Below are 17,122 nucleotides of genomic sequence, written 5' to 3'. Positions count from 1 at the left end.
CCTTGCCATAGGTCCTGGACACTGCCTGGCCCAAGACAGAGAAGATGCCAGCTGGTCTGGAGACTGGAAAGTTACCAAGATTGGAGTCAGAGGAGGGATGACTGACTGACAGCCCCCATGCCCAGGAGAGACGCAGAGAGAATGAGGCTTCCTGAGAAAACTCCCTGCCGAATCCCACCAACACCTTCCTTTACCTCCCCTCACACACTTGTCCTAATCGAAACTAAGCACGCCTGATAGTCTCCCATCCGGTACCTACCAGGTCATCAAGCAGTATTTTCACCTACAGACCATCCTAGATAGTCATATCAAACCTCTCCCAATTTATTGCCCTACCTCCAGAGAAGCCACCAGGCTATTGTTTTGGGGAACAAGATGTCACCATTGCCCCAGGGAATGCTATGATTCTTCCCAGCCATGTGCTCAGTGTGTGTGTGTGCCTTGGTACCCGTTCATGAAACCCCAATCTATTTGGGCTTCTTCTCTCCATGAAATGCTAGTCATTTTGCTGCTACTCTGTGGACTCCCTCCTCTTTGAGACTGGTAATTGTCACCCTTTCCTCAAAACTGCTTTCCCATTTCCTCCGTTTCATTAGTTAGCCCTGTGTGTATGCTGTGTGTGGTTTTCTGTATGCTTGCCTTTTATTCTATCTTAATAAAAACACTTTTTCCTGTTGAACATCTGCCTGTTTATTTGCAAGATCTCTAAAGGAACAATCCTCTAGACATAGGTGGAAAATCCCAGCTACTCCCTCTCTCTGCCTCCTTAATGAGCAAGTTTGGTGTAGTGGTTAAGAGTGCAGGACTCTAATCTGGAGAACCAGGTTTGATTCCCCACTCCTCCGCTTGAAGCCAGCCGAGTGACCTTGGGTCAGTCACAGCTCTCTCAGAGCTCTCTCAGCCCCACCCACCTCACAGGGTGATTGTTGTTGCGGGGATAATTATAACACACTTTATAAACCACTCTATGACATTAAGTTGTCCTGAAGGGCAGTATATGCATTGAATGCTATTCTGTTATTATTAACGCTAATTCCCCCAGCTAATTAAGGAGACCTCTCATTTGGGTAACACAAGCAGAAGGATAAAAGAGATCTGTTGCATTTATTAGTCAGAAGCTGCAACCCACTGAGAGCCTTTTACTATGACGGAGAAAGTTACCCTCGGCATAAAGTGGGGTATTATCAGCTTCCTCCATTATTACTTGCCAGCCTGCCCTTCAAGGTAGTTTCCACTCATGCGCCCTAGAATGACGGATGTTCATGAAAAAGCTAATCTTGAGCTATTCAGCTGCCGTTTGTCATTACAACCTTACAGAATTGTGATAGAATATCATTTCAGAAAGTCACATTGGCACGCCGATGCCTGTCTCCCAACCTTATGAGAAAACATGTATCTCTAACGGGGGCCGGAAGAGGCGTGTGCCAGGGCCCTGTGCCTTATTGCTGCTTCCGGCACCCTGCAATCTCTCCCCAAGTGGGCCTTCCTGAATACTGGGACGAGGCCAAGATAACGTCAGAGGCACCAACATCTCTTAGAACGGGCATCTCTTGGCCAGCAGGTACGCTGCATCTTCCAGACTAGGCAAAGCAGTTTAGACGGTGGAGCTAGCCATGGCGATCTAAAAGTCAGCAGGATCTAAGAACAGGCTGTCCTCTACCTGGGGGAGGAGAAGGACTGCTGGAGAGCCCATCCAGCTGGGACCCCGGAAGCCTGCCTAATCCGTGGAAATGCAGCCATACCCATTTATTCTCCCATTGATATATATATATATGCCTACTGAATAAAGTTACCGATTCTTGTGTCTGACTAAGGGGACTCTGTCCCACGAGAGCTAAGTCCATAATTACTGTGTTACTCTTACCTCAGTCCGGTGTGGCAATCTTTTGCCTTGTTTCTGTGGAGCTTCATAAGCAGTGTGACGTGTGACAGCCGTGATCTGAGAGGTACAGAGCCTCATAACTTGCCTGGCACGTCCGATCTAAGAAGCTCCGGTCGAGCCCTTCTACTTCTGGAATCTTTTCACTATCCTTGACCGTATTTGCTTGGTTTTCACACTGTATACAATGGGATTCATCAGCGGTGGCACCAAAAGGGATATATTGGCCATAAGGATATGAACAACAGGAGGAGCATTTTTCCCATATCGGACAATCATAGAGATGCCGATCAATGGTATGTAAAAGATGAGGACAGCACAAATGTGGGAGATGCAAGTATTCAGGGCCCTGAAACACTCTGCCTTGGAGGCAATGCGCAGCACGGTTTTGAGGATCATAATGTATGACAAAACAAGCAGTACCGAGTCTACAGCTGTGGTGGAGAGCACCACCATCAAGCCATAGCCGCTACTGATTTTCCTTTCTGAAACGGCCAACTTCAGAATATCTTGGTGCAAGCAGAATGAATAGGAGAGCACATTGACTGGCCTGTATGTCATCCTTTTCAGGAGAAAGGAAGCTGGGAAGACCAGTATGGCTGAACGGAGGAAAACCCCTACTCCCATCCTGATAATAGTATTATTGGTCAAGATTGTCCTGTATCTCAGTGGGCTGCGGATGGCCACCAAGCGATCAAAGGCCATAGAAAGAAGAATGCCCGACTCAGCAAAGGCAAAGACGTGAATGAAGAACATCTGGGTCAGGCAGGCATCGAAGTGGATCACGCGGTGGTTGAACCAGAGGACGCTCAGCACGGAAGGCATAGTGGCAGATGTCAAGCCCAGATCCAGAAGAGCCAGCATGGACAGGAAGTAGTACATGGGCTCGTGGAGGGTTTGGTCCGTCCTGATGATGAAGAGGATGGTGCAGTTCCCAGCGATGGCCACGAAGTACATGGAGCAGATGGGGATGGAGATCCAGACGTGGACATTTTCCAGCCCCAGAAAGCCTGTCAGGAGGAACGCCGGAGGACCAAGAGACTCATTGGAGGAGGTCATGTTGCTGTTCGACTTTTTTGTTCTTTTTTGCCTCCTATTGAAAGGAAAGAAAATCTTGTGGCTATTTTAGCAGCCCACTCCGACCCCCTGATTTAGATGCTGCCGCTGATTCTGCAGTTAAGGGCCTGAGTAAAAGTTAGTATTTCTTAGTGCCTGTGGATCCTTTCCCACACATTTGGGATCTGACACAAAGATGCTTTGCACGCTCTAGGAGTGATTCAAGGTCTGTTCAGGTATGCGTAGGACACACAGAGAGAGGAACAGCCTATCTGGAGTTTGAATTTAGAGAGTTCAGAGGGCAAGGAGGGAGCTCAAAGTGCCACACACCTCTGAAGGGCAGCGGGGTGTGGGGCAGCTCCATAGATGCCTCTCTATGAATGCTAAAAAAAACCCCAAGAGATTAAAACTCCCCACAATGACAAAAACATCTGTGGCTTTAAGAAAAGAATGCCCCCTGGCCATTTTGGAAGTTGCTAGCAACCACTAGAGTATAACTGCACTTACCAACCCATTGGGTTCTGTGACTCGGAGTCCAAAATAGCCCTGGAAAATGTCCCATTCTCTTTCCCCGTCGTGTCCCCTGATGGAGGAGGACTCGCGGGTGACAGGCCTAACACTTGTTGCCGCTACAAAACTAAGCCAGATTTTTCCCAGGAAAAGGCCTCCGGGGGACGGGTCAGAGAGGGAAAGCTGAAGAGGGGGGGGGCAGATAAAGGTAGGCTGGCAGGTAGATGGGAAAGAGAAGGACGCAGGAAGAGGGAGACGCTACGGGGGCTTTCAGGGAAGGGAAAGAGGAAATAGTGGGGGAGGGCAATACAGGGGGGAAAGGAAACGCTGTCCCAGGAGTCCTCACAAGCCCCCCCCCTCCCATTTGTATGTCTATATATATATATATAGTTTTCCAAGTGAAAGTGAGACTTCACAGCCCTGGCAAACTGGGCTTTCATCCACAACAGACCTCCACCCCAATCAGCTTGTTAGCCTTTAAAATGCCACAGCTTTCTTGATCATTTGGAAGGCTACAGCTAACTCTGAAACGTTTCTTGTTCGTTGAGGTGGCACTCGTGGGAGCGGAGGCCAGAAGCGATGCCTATCCTAGGGGCGAACTGGGCGGTCAAAGAAACAAAGTTGCTGGCAACCCGTGAAACGTTCTGCCTCTTTCACTGCAAGGCCAGCTAAAGCTGTCCTGGGAAGTCCTTGCAGATGAGATAAGGCCAGCGTGGGGGACGGAACGGTCCAGCGCCAGTCACTTAAGAATCAGACAGGCAGCCGTGCTCTTCTCTCCGGCTCCTCCCCCTTGAGCGTCAGAAGTGACATAATTATGTTTGGCTGTTGCTTTGGGGCCAGAAGTGACGTCATACATGGTCCCTATTCTCTGAGTTCTCCTACTAGGATGCCAGCATCAGTTGGCAACCTATTTATGACTGACCAGAGATTTCAATGAGTGCCTCCCATAACCGACACCGTGGCTTCCAAATTAGACTCCATCACACTTGTGCTATATTTTGTAGGCATGGTAGCCTATTAAATACATCGCTTCTAGAAAATTACAAACTCCGGCCCAATAATTACCTTGGAAAGTGACTTTGGAATGGATTCTCTGATCCTTATCTTCTAGCCCACCAGACTACCTATACTGAAGCACAAAACCACAGTCTTAATAATATACTAAGAACTTCCCTGTTGTCTCTTCAGAGTTCCTCTCCAGCAACTTGAGGAATGCTATTAAGCCTGGATCTTTTTGGGGAGACTTCCGGCATGGATTGACCCTTTTTGATTAGTAAATGTGGCTTTTTCCTAGAGCATACAGCAATCGGCTTTCTCTGACCTGAGGCTAAGATGTATCTTGAATTTCCGCTTGTATTCTTGACAGACGGACAGACGGAAGGATGGAAGGAAGGAAGGAAGCTGCTTCCAGTAGCTGAATCTGGGCTTGCCTGAAGACTTTCAGATACTTCAAAGGTTGCATTTATAATCTGTGTCTCTATGTAAGACATCTTTGGATCACTATGTAAATCTAAACCCAATTCAAACCCAACTCACCCCTTTCATGCCTAAAGTTGGCAATGCAGACGCACATCCCCAACCAACACCCTTGACAAGTTGAACGAATTGCTGCATTTTAGAAAGGCAGTTCAACTGACCTCGATTCCCTCCTGATCTGGAGGTCTTTGGTGCTGTGATGCAGCTTTTGGGAGCTCCACTTAAAATACACAAACCTCCCTCCTCTTATCTCTACACACAGACATGGGCCTGCAATGCCAAGATCGCAAGAGCTTTTATGTGGTCCTGGCAACCCTCTCTGGGACTTCGGAGTCTGCCTCCCTAACAGCGAGTCCAGAGGAGGGCAACGAAGATGGCAAGAGGCCTGGAGACCAAATCCTGTGAGGAAAGGTTGAAGGAGCTGGGCATGTTTAGCCTGGAGAGGAGGCGACTGAGAGGCGATAGGAGAACCATCTGCAAGCACTTGAAGGGCTGCCATGTAGAGGATGGTGCAGAGTTGTTTTCTGCTGCTCCAGAAGTTCGGACCAGATCCAACGGGTTGAAATAAATCAAAAGAGCTTTCAGCTAAACATTAGGAAGAACTTCCTGACAGTTCGAGCAGTCCCTCAGTGGAACAGGCTTCCTCGGGAGGTGGTGGGCTCTCCTTCTTTGGAGTTTTTAAAGCAGAGGCTAGATGGCCACCTGACAGCAATGCTGATTCTGTGAACCTGGGCAGATCACGAGAGGGAGGGCAGGAAGGGTTGCATCAGTGCTTAGTTCTTGTGGCCTCTTCCATGCCCACAGTAAGGCTGATGGCCACCTTGGGGTCAGGCCAGTTTGGCTAGGGAATCTGACAGTATTTTGCCATCTTCTGGGAATGGAGCAGAGGTCACTGAGTGTGTGCATAATTGTGAATTTCCTGCATTGTGCAGGGGGTTGGACTAGATGACTTTGGAGGTCCCTTCCAACCCTATGATTCTATGATTCTATGAGTTGCTAAGTTCATTGTATACAGAGCCAAAAACACAAGGCTCTGGAAGTTCTGCTCATTATTGCAACATCTTTGTATGTAGACAATAACAACAACAACAGCAACATTTGATTTATATACCACCCTTCAGAACAACTTCACGCCCACTCAGAGCAGTTTACAAAGTGTGTTATTATTATCTCCACAACAATCACCCTCTGAGGTGGGTGGGGCTGAGAGGGCTCTGAGAGAGCTGTGACTGAACTAAATCACCCAGCTGGCTTCAAGTGGAGGAGTGGAGAATCAACCCCAGTTCTCCAGATTAGAGTCCCGCGCTCTTAGCCACTACACCAAACTGGCTCTCTGGAGAAGAGTCTCTTTTTAAGAAAACACTTGCAACATACCCTCAACATACCTTGCTTGTTTCCCATTACCTAATAAATACTGTGCTGTCTGATAAGTTGTGGTCTCCAGGGGGCCCACTGTGCCCTGTCGATCATCCAGCTTTTTGCGGAGATGCTGGGAAGTGTGAAGTGAGCATTATTGACGTTTGACCTCATCATGAACAAACTGTTTATTCACAGGTGAGGTGAGCCTGTCACTAGATAGCCTCAATCATTTTGTACTATGTTCAAATTGTTGAGCAACACGAGTGCTTTTTTAGTAGCAGCTTCCATAGATAGACTTTCTTGCCTCTGCAGCAGACCCTCGATATAGAAGCTGCTCTGCCACCTTTTTCGATATTATGCACCAGCCGTGTGGCTTCCTTTCAGTTCAGATGAAGACCTTTTTAGTTCAGCTTGTCCCAGAAAGTTCCCCAGTACCCAAAAAACCTAAACTCTTCCTCTCAGCACCACTTTGTGATCCACACGCTGAGACTCCCAATCTAGCGGATGTGGCATGTGGACAGGTAGCAGTTCTGAAAATGCTACCTTTGAAATCCTCGCCTTTTACCTTCTGCCTAGTTGTCAAGAGGTCAATTCTCTGGCCAGAGTAACGCCATATTAACTTGTGTTATAATCAGTAGTTGTCTAGTTTTCCTCCCTCCAGGCCCAGGTGTCGACCAGGCCGCTCATATCCATGGGAGCGAAGAGCCTTATCTATCCAGTCCAGCCAACGACCTTATCCATGGGAGCGAAGAGCCTTATCTATCCAGTCCAGCCAACGACCTTGATGTTCTCGTCTTCTCATGCCTTCGCAGACAGGACTAGGGGGGAGGCTGGGAATGGGTGTTTGAAGTGTTGTAACTTTCCTTTTCCATGCCATTCTCAACAAAGCTTTCGTTCAGCCAAGGGCCTCATCAGCCTTTGGATTATGGACACCTGTATCCTGAGCATAGTCTTTCAATAAACCTTTTGGAACCAAGAAACTTTGTGCTTCTTGCAAGGGGGTGGGGGGGGGGAGACCAACTCTAGATAACTGGGATTCCGTAGTCTGACACTAGTAAGTCAAATTTTTCCTCCAGAATTGTGCAATGACATTTTTCAACATTCCAACATGCAATACAAATGTGAATTCTCTTCCTGGACTAGCTATTAAGACAATCCAGACAATACATGATGTCTACAACCTTCGCACCACTCTCTCACACACACACACATGCACACGCACACACATACACATTCCTAATAATTGAATCTCCCACTAAGAGCATAAGGCATAATGGAATAGAGTGCAACCTTATTTGTACCTAGACTCTTGCTTTTACTGCACTTTTGGTATCCCCTCTAGGTATTGTTTATGGTTAAGTCATGACTTAGTTCTGTGGCCCAGGTGGGCAACCCTCATTTTAGGGGAATAAACCTGTTCCTTGGCAGCCGAAAGCTCCATGGATTGAGAGCCTAACACAGCAGGCAGGTGATCAGACATGGATATGCTTTGCAAAACACTGGACAGTCCCGGCCCCTCCTGCTTTTCTTTCGTCATGACTGTGTTGGTTAAAGCTGTTAAGGTGAAAAACAGAGTGTTTGCCCGAAACTCTTCAGGGCCCTTTACTGGGCTTGTATATCGTGATCCAATGCCCTCCCTTTGGCACTGAACTTTCAGAATGTTGCATAGATTCGGGTCCAGTAGCACCTTGAAGACCGACTTGGGCAGCCCAATCCTAAGAACAGGCTTGGCGTATGGGTGGCCAAGCGTGGCAAGGTGAGGTGCAGCCACCGCCAAGAGCACCCGCCTGCCATTCCCTTGACAACCCCACTCACACCAGCCAATGGCCACACCGCTCCCCTGACAGGCAGGCGAGGGGCAAGCGGCGGAGCAGCCAATGGGGACGCCGTGATCCCCGCTGCCCACCAATGAACCTCCCCCCCCCAGTCAGGGAGCTGGCATCCCTGCTGGGGAGGAGAGCAGAGGTGACAATAAAGTCTGGATCGAACACCGACCCTCTCACCCGTCCAACTCCCATTTCGGTGCGCCTGCAAATCCCACCCCCCCCCCCCGCTGCCACCGTGAGAAACAGGTTCCCCTTCCCTGACAAGCGGGACCAGAAATGCGGCAGGGCCCGGCGAGGGTCCCATTCACAGCCTGCAGCACGTGGGATCCGCCCCCACATTCCAGAGAGGCAGGGAGGTGGGTTCTTCACCGAGTGACAGGAAAGCCCATTGGAAGCCACGCGAGAGGTGATGGGAGCGAAAAGTGCCCACAGACTTCCGGCAGTGCTATTTGAACACCTCACTGCATCATAGCGATGCGAGAACACGGGCTGGGCCTTGAGAGGCATGCCTCTATCCTGGGGTGACAACTGCTTATCAGATGCCAGCAGCTCAGTCTGTTAGAGAACGAAAGTCCGCAGTGCAGCGCGCACACACACACACACCCGCCCTGCCAGACACTCACGGGCCACACTTCAACTCCCACCCCACTGCCTGAAGTTACATTGAGGGGCAGGGGAAGGGGGCAGGGAAGCTGGACGGGGCCCCACTTGACGCCTGCTCCTCCTGACAGCAGAGCCCCACCCCATCCATCCCAGCCTGGAACCAGGAAACATTTGTGGGGATGCATGAAAAGACATTCCAACGGGGAGTTGGGGCAGGGCTTCTGTCAAGGGCAGGGAAGCGAGCAAGCAGACAGGAAGTTTGTTGTTTCTCAATACATATTTTATTAAACTGGAAATGGTGAAGAGGTTCTCTGGGTGTCTTTCCTGCCAAGGTTCCTCGGCTGGACAGGGAGCAAAGGCAGTTTGCGCGGCATTCAGAGCTGCAACATCCATCCCTCGTCCTGCCCTTGGGGGAGCATGGCTGAGGTGTGGGCTGCCTTTGGAAACTGCTCCCTGGGCAGGACCTGAACGGCACTCGTGAAGGTTTACGGGGCGGCTGGGGCAGCCATGCTCCTCTCTCTCCCGGATGAGTTGCAACCTGCCTGCAAGGGAAACAGAGACGTGTGGCAAGTGATCCAGGCCGGTCCACAGCCAAGGCTGAGCCCAACCTGCAACACTCTGGGCAGGTGTCCATGATGCATGGCCCTCTGGTGAGACAGCGCTCTGCCTCGGGATGTACTTCTCCTGTGCGGGAGAAAGTCAAGGGGCTGAGTGCCCTCTAGCAACAAGGATTTTTGAACCCCCCCCCCCCGGTCTCCCCAACCCATGGCCATACTCCCTCCTCTACCAGGAGGAGGCCCTGGCTGAAGGAGTCTGAACAGAGCCCCCGAATGGCTGTGTCAAGATTAGTTTTCTGGGCAATTGCCTCCGTGGCAGGTGGGCAATGCTGCCACCCCCCCCAAGCCTCGCCTGTAGAGTCAGGCGAGTTCAGGCGAGGGGGGCAGCTGGCACAGATCAGCGACCCGGGTTAGCCGCCACCCCAGCTCTGTCTTACCTGTCAGTGCTCCCTCGCTCCTTCCCAAGCAGGGACTCCGGAGTCAGATAACCTGTGAGGGGACTTGGGTGGTTATTGTTAGTTAGTCAGGCATTCTGGACTTTGCTCCTTTTCCCATGAATGAGAGCAAAGTGCTCCTGATTTTCTGCCAAGTCCCCCCAGTGCACGCATGGCCTGCCACCGTGAACACCCACCTCGCCCGCCTCACGCACAAAGTCCCCGCTGCACCAGAAGTGCACGTGAATTGGTCTCCACGGTAGTAGGCATCCTATGCCCCGTTTTGGCCATGTGGGCGGGACTGAGTGCCGGGAGAGGTGCCTGAGTTTTCCTGTTCAATGGGCGTCAATGGGCTACGCCTCCTTTCTTCGTGGCGTAACTGCGCCACTGCAGGAAGCGTTCCCAGGCCTGGGGCAGCTTAGGAAGCCAGCTAACTTGTGGCCTGCCCCCGCCCCCTCCAGTGCCAGCGCAGGGACTTGTGCCTCATTTACATGTTCATTCAGCCGCCCAGCGTGGCCGCGGCCGGCAATAGCATGCCTCCCTGCCAGTAGGCAGAAGGGGGCGTTGCTCCCGTGTAAGTGCAAGTTGCCCTCACGTAAGCCTTAGTCCTCTTCCTATGCACTTTCCACCCTCCCATTGCATAGTAAGTGTCCAAAAAGAGTCCAGTAGCATCTATAAAACTAACAAAAGTCCGTACCCTACCACAAATGTTGTTAGTCGTGTAGGTGCTACTGGACTCTGGCTCTTTTCTATTGCTACAGACATTTATCTATCAAGGTCCGCCTTCTCCCCTCTGGCAAAGGCTGGCCAAGCTCTGGGGTGGAGGTCTTTCCCATCGCCTCCAGGAATCTACTGAAGAGGTCAGGTATTGAACCTGGGGCCTTCTGCATGCAAAGCGATATCCTAACCCTTGGTATACCAAGCCTGTTCCCGGCCAGGGCTTCCCACCACGTCATGTTTTCTGGAGCGATATGGTGAGTTCCCTGGGCTTTCCTCTGCAGCATCGCCCTCTGGTGGTGCACCAGGGTATAAAGTGAGTTGTCTAAAACACGCTTACTCAATTATATAGTAATATTTCAAGTATGCTCATTAATATATTCTATAGGCAGACTGACCTTTAATGTTTCAGTAATCAATTAAGATACTTCTGTCCAAAAGTATCTGCCCTTCCTACAACTCAATCAGCAATGTGCAATTACTCCTTTTTCCTTCAAGAGCTTCCAGTGCTGGAATGTTTTGATTGTTGTTGAACTGGCATTTTTATTTGTGAATTACCAAAATGCAAAATATAATTTCAGAGGGAAAAAGAAAATAAACAAGTAAATAAAGGTTTATTGGCATCTCGTCCAAGACCGAGAGGAAACCGAGAGGGCCAAAGATCACTGGAAACGAGTGGTCCTTCTCTTGCCAAATGCCCACAGGATCCCCTTGCGGATGGGCTGGGTTTTCACACTGTACACAATGGGGTTGAGGACAGGAGGAATGAGGAGGTAAACATCGGCCATAAGGATATGGACAATGGGGGAAATGTGCCTTGCAAAACGGTGCACCATGGACACCCCAATCACAGGAATAAAGAAGATCAAGACGACGCAGATGTGGGAGACGCAGGTGTTGAAAGCCTTGAGCCGCTCTTCCCTGGAGGCAATGGCTGTGACCGTCCTGATGATCTTCATGTACGACCACAGAATGAGTAGAGAGTCAACGACCAACGTGGAGAGGACAACACATAAGCCGTAGATGCTGTTGACTCTGGAATCGGAGCACGAGAGCTTCAGTACATCTTGGTGCAAGCAAAAGGAGTGGGAAAGCAAGTTGCTTTTGCAGTACCTGTATCTCCTGAGTAGCCATGGTGTTGGGAACACAATAGCGGAACTCCTCGCAGCAATGGCCAAGCCAATCTTGACCAACACCGAATTTGTCAGGATGCTGGTATACTTCAGTGGGTTGCAGATGGCAATGTAGCGGTCAAAGGCCATGGCCAACAGCACCGAGGACTCCATGAAAGAGAAGGTGTGGATGAAGAAGAGCTGCACGGCACAGGTATTAAAGTCAATTTCCCTGATGTTGAACCAAAAGAGGCCCAGCACTGTTGGCAACGTGGAGACAGACAAGCCCAAGTCAGTGATGGCCAACATGGAAAGGAAGGCGTACATGGGCTCATGAAGACTGCGGTTGGTCTTGATGACAAAGAGGATGGTGCTGTTGCCCAACAGTGCAACGAAATAGATAGAACAAAAAGGAATGGAGATCCAGTGGTGGTACATCTCCAGGCCAGGAAATCCCATCAGCATGAAGACGGGGCCACTGCTGTTGCTCAAGGGAGACATGGTCTGGGATCTAGAAAAGAGGAGGCTGGAGACACACACTGCTGGGCAGGAAAACAAGGGTCCCTTCATTGTAATACAATAACCTGGCAGCAAATCATTTGTCTTTAGTCCAAATACAGAGGCCCTGAAATAAGCTCTGTGCACATAGCAGAGCATCAGGAGAGATTCATTCTGCCCCACAAGCCACCCCTGAAACTGAGGTGATCTGATTTATTTTATTTTCTATTCATTTCATTTATTCCCTACTTCTCTCCCCAGTGAGGACGTGAAGTCGCCATATCTTCAAAATAATCTTGGGATGTAGTTTAGGATGAGAGTGTACGACTAGCCCGAGGTCACCCTTTTTGCAGACTGTGGTTGAACAAAAGAAGCAGGCCTGACCATTTGCTTTAGTTTTATATTTGCAGAACATGTACAAGTTACTTGCGGTTACACCCCCCAAAAGAGGTAAGTTTCAACAGTTGGGTGGATGCCCAGAATAAAATCTCAACAACTTGGTCTGAACAAGTACAAAGTTTGCCACATTTATTCCATGAGAAATGTCTTATAAGCTCAGAGAAAAACTCATATCAGGCCCTTGGAAGTGACAAATTGGAGGTTTTTCCTATCGCAGTGTGGGTTTCACGTAATTGAGCCTATATTAGATACCCACACTCAAACACTTCTGAATCTCTCAGGCTTGGTTGTGTGACACTGTCAAATCTTTCTGACAGTGCTTTGAAATTCTTAAAATTGTTTTTTATCTTTTAGTAGGATAAGAGATGATGACATATAAGCTTATCTACTTCTGATATCTTTCACGTATGGAACAGTATTTTGTATCTTTGTGACCTTTGGACATTTGACTATTTCAAGATTGACTAGAGCACCTGACATATTTCTAACATATTTCGTGTTATATTTAGAAATCCACCTATGAATAATTTTTATGTGTGCCTTTTTTAGGACAAGAACGTCCTAAGGACCTAAGCGATAGGACCTACCACAACAATCCTACTGCCCCGCCGATGGCTCTTCTCTTGTCTTGTTTTCTTGACTTCTGTACCTCCTCTCCACCATGTTTAGTGCTTGAAGAGGTTTACAACATAGATATACAATACAATATTAAAATAAGGTAAATGTAAACATTAAAAGCGACAATACAATATTAAAATATAAATGCAAACGTTAAAAACCATAACACAATATAATAAGAATACAAACATTAAAACCTATGCATCCTAAAGAACAGTATAACTATTGATTAAGACAATGGACCAATATCCACTTAAGCCAAAGAAACCCCCTTGGAGTTGGAGGAAGGTTGGCTATTGATAGTGGGTGATTCAATAGTTAGGAATATGAGAGCGGGGGTCTGTGATCGGTGTTTTAATCACATGGCGACTGACTTGCCTGCTGGTGCAAAGGTTGTGGACATCACATGCTATGTAGAGGGGCTGATAAATAGTGCTGGGGAGGAACCAGCAGTCATGGTACTCATTGGCACCGACAACATTGGGAAATGTGTAGACTTAGAGGGAAAACATAGGTTACTAGGCAGAAAGTTAAAGGCCAGGGCCTCAAAGCCAGCATTCTCAGAATTGCTGCTAGTTCCACATGTAGGGCCAGCTAGACAGGTACAAATTGGGGGTCTCAATGCATGAATGAGGAAGAGGTGCTGGGAGGAAGGGCTTAGATTTATTAGGCAGTGGGAAACTTTTTAGGACATGCTGAAGCTGTACAAAAGAGACAGGCTTCTCTTGAACAAAAAGGGACCCATTTTAATGCACTTAGAATAAAAAAGGCAGCAGAGCAACTTTTAAATTAATTCCGGGGGGGGGGGGAAGCTGACAGGAGCAGGCGATCCTCTGGTTCAGGACAAGTCAGTCCAACTGGATGGCAGCGTCAACACTCAAAGTAATATTGGTAGGGGCACAATAGAAGTTGGTAATGTGAATAGGATGGCAAAGGAGGGCCACATGCAGAGACAAAGGGGTTGAGGGAAGCACAGGATATCGGTTCTGGGAGCCGGAGTGCATGGTGCTAAATGACAACTGAAATCTAGAGGGTGTGTCAGAAACAGGGGGGAATCAATGAGATACAGTCGCCGCCACTGGGTATAAACTCTATAGGCAAGGGGGGGCATGGAGAGAGAGAGGTGTTCTGTTATATGTCAAAGAGGGCATGGAGTCAAACAAGTTAGAAAATATTAGGGGCATGAACTCTCCCACAGAAGCGATAAGGGGCATAAAAGTAGGAGGGTGCCATGCCGTCACCCACCTGGTGAAACCCTTGAGGCTGATCTCAAGATGGAGAAGGAAATAAAGGAGGTGACTAACACAGTTAATGTTTGATGCTGGCTGAGTTCAACTACCCTCGGGATGACTTGGTAAACATGCTCGAGTCGTAGAAATGGAATTCCTAGATATCATAGATCCAGAGGAGTTAGCCATTTTAGTCTGTAGTAGCAACATAGTAAAGAGTCCAGTAGCCCCTTTAAGACTAACCAACTTTATTGTAGCAGAAGCTTTTGAGAGTCACAGCTCTCTTGCATCTGATGAAGACAGCTGTGGCTCTCGAAAGCTTTTGCTACAATAAAGTTGGTTAGTCTTAAAGGGGCTACTGGACTCTTTACTATTTTGCTAGATATCATAGATGAGCACGCCCTAGAACAGTTGGTCACAGAGCCAACCAGAGGGACTTCATTCTGTGCGGGGCTGAAGACCTGGCGAGAGACGTAGATTATGCTGGGCCAGTTGTGACCCCCAATGCTATTACATTCAGCATTCATGTCAATGGAAAGTTAAGCCTAAAGTCCAAAAGGGTAACATTTTATTTCCAAAGAGGGAACTTTACAAAAATGAGAGGAATAGTTCAAAGGAAGCTGAAAGGGGAACACAAGAGCGTTAGATCCCTCGAGGATGCTTCCAGCCTATTTACAACTACACTACTTGAAGTCCAGTTAGAATACTTTCCCCAGGTTAGGAAAGGGGCTGCCAAGCCAATACTGACCTTAATGGACCAGTGGTTTGGTGCAATATATGGCAGCTTCATGAAATAACTAAAACTGAAGCATCCAAACTCAGAATAAAGACACAAGAGGAACTATCACCTAACTACGACTGGTTCCAGTATAGACAGATTAGAGACTTATATAATTCGGACTCTGTAAAGGGAGGTATACGAATAGAGAATTCGGAACTAGAGCAGACCCTTCTTAAAGAAGATAAGAAAAGAATATCCAAGGTATACCAAGTACTGTTGAAGTGGTATACCAAGGATGAGATAGTTAAAACACAAATGGTGAAATGGGCTATAAACTTTAATAAAGAAATAACAATGGAGGCATGGGAATACTTGTGGAAAACTACAATGAAGACAACGACATGTATTAATATCAAAGAGAACATTTATAAAATGATCTATCATTGGTACATGACACCAAAGAAGATTGCGCTAGGGAATTCGAATACTTCTAATAAATGCTGGAAATGTAAGAAGCATGAGGGCTCCCTCTATCATATGTGGTGGTCGTGTGAGATAGCCAGGCAGTACTGGGGGGAAATAATAAGAGAAATGAGTGAAATTTTACAATTTCAAATTAATAAGAACCCAGAACTCCTGCTACTGAACTTGGGAATGGAGGGAATTCCAGCCCAACACAGGACGTTGATATTTTATATGACAGCAGCAGCTAGACTTTTGTATGCGCAAAAATGGAAAGTACAAGAAGTGCCAACTATTGAAGATTGGACTTACAAATTGCTGTATATGGCTGAAATGGACAAGATGACAAGAAAACTGAGAGATCTGGACTCAGGGCAGTTCAACACAGACTGGGAGAAGCTGAAACAATACTTGGAGAAGAAATGGGAGGTGGGAGGAAAACTGTGGCAGTTTGAGAACTACTGAAGTACTGAAGTAGAGGGGGGAGACTTTACCGGGGGGAGAAGAGATAAATGTGAATTAATAAGCAGTCAGATTAATAGATTGACATATATATAGATATATATAGGTTAACAAACAGAACATAGAGAAAATAATTAACTATAAGGACTAAATATAAGGATTGATTAACTAACAATATTTTCTTTCTTTCTGATAAGTTTTGTACCAAACTGAATGTCTGAAGATATAGATGGGTCAAATTGATTGACTACGTGAGGAGAGATATATAGAACTATTATAAAAAGATAGAATGAGTAATATATAGAGAATAGGTCAAATTGTTTGATATAAATGAATGTATGATCTATATGGTTTATGATATATAGAAATATCTGAAATTGAAAAATTGGGATAAATTGTTTATCTAAGATGGAAACAAAGACTTACAGTTTGGGCATACAATGTTAAAAATAGTTAAGGATGTACTGCTTAGAATAATGGAGAATATATATTTGTTTTAGAGAGAGGAAGTTAATAAAATTAAGGGAAAGGGGACAAAGGGTAGGAAAGCTGTTGGAAGTCAACAAAAAGGGGGGGAAAGGGAGGGGGTTAGAGATGAAAAAATTGGGGAAAATTGAATGTAAATGTGGAAATAATGGATTCTAACCCAATAAAAATTTTTCAAAAAAAAAAAAAAGCTTCATGAGTTCCGGTCTAAGAGAATGCCTGCATGGTTAATGGCCCAAGTAAAGGCAGCCATTCTATATTTGACCAGTTTCTGTACCATGCATCTGACGAAGAGAACTTGATTCTCGAAAGCTTAGTCTTAAAGGTGCTACTGGACTCTTTTTGATAAAAAGCAAAAAGGCTTCTTTTAAAAAGTGGAAGGCCGGCTCCTTCCATACTAAAAATTATTACTTATAAAAATGGGGCCAGCCATTTAAACTCACCTTGGCAGTAAATTTTTGAGCCCATGTATTTCTTCAAGGAACGCGCCATTCATTCACTGACAGAAGATGCTGTAACGGCCACTTGTTATCACTAAGGAGCAGATTCGTCCCTAATAGGCAAACTCAAGGGGGGGCAGCACTCTGCCTCACAGCAGCCGGGGCGGTACAGTGTCTGAGAGGCCCAGGTTCAAATCCTCACCCAGCCATGGAATAGGCCCCTTCTCCCATCTGGGTCTTAAAGCCAATAGTCTGTTTGGCCAGAAGAAGACAGCAAT

General features: G+C 47.3%; 2 protein-coding genes across 2 annotated transcripts; both read right to left on the bottom strand.

Annotated features, from left to right (window-relative positions):
• Positions 1-1,942: 1,942 nt before the first annotated feature.
• LOC129325756 (olfactory receptor 51G2-like) lies at positions 1,943-2,938 on the bottom strand. Its single transcript, XM_054973629.1, has one exon. It carries the CDS (start codon positions 2,936-2,938, stop codon positions 2,006-2,008), a length of 933 nt encoding a protein of 310 aa, XP_054829604.1. The 3' UTR covers positions 1,943-2,005.
• Positions 2,939-10,686: 7,748 nt separating this feature from the next.
• LOC129325757 (olfactory receptor 51L1-like) lies at positions 10,687-12,030 on the bottom strand (the record flags this gene model as incomplete). The annotated part of the gene is made up of 2 exons (XM_054973630.1): positions 11,120-12,030; positions 10,687-10,708 (listed from the first exon to the last, which is right to left on the bottom strand). Coding segments are annotated over exons 1-2 (933 nt in total), but the record flags the coding sequence as incomplete, so codon positions are not given.
• Positions 12,031-17,122: the final 5,092 nt, after the last annotated feature.

The sequence above is a fragment of the Eublepharis macularius genome, chromosome 3, assembly GCF_028583425.1.
Source record: "Eublepharis macularius isolate TG4126 chromosome 3, MPM_Emac_v1.0, whole genome shotgun sequence".
NCBI classification, from domain to species: domain Eukaryota; kingdom Metazoa; phylum Chordata; class Lepidosauria; order Squamata; family Eublepharidae; genus Eublepharis; species Eublepharis macularius.
The sequence above is the reverse complement of the archived record's forward strand: the minus strand, read 5'-3'. Positions and strand labels throughout refer to the sequence as shown.

What these genes read in the sequence shown, in the direction of transcription:
- LOC129325756 (XM_054973629.1), bottom strand. Translation starts at nt 2,938, where the DNA reads ATGACCTCCTCCAATGAGTCTCTTGGTCCTCCGGCGTTCCTCCTGACA.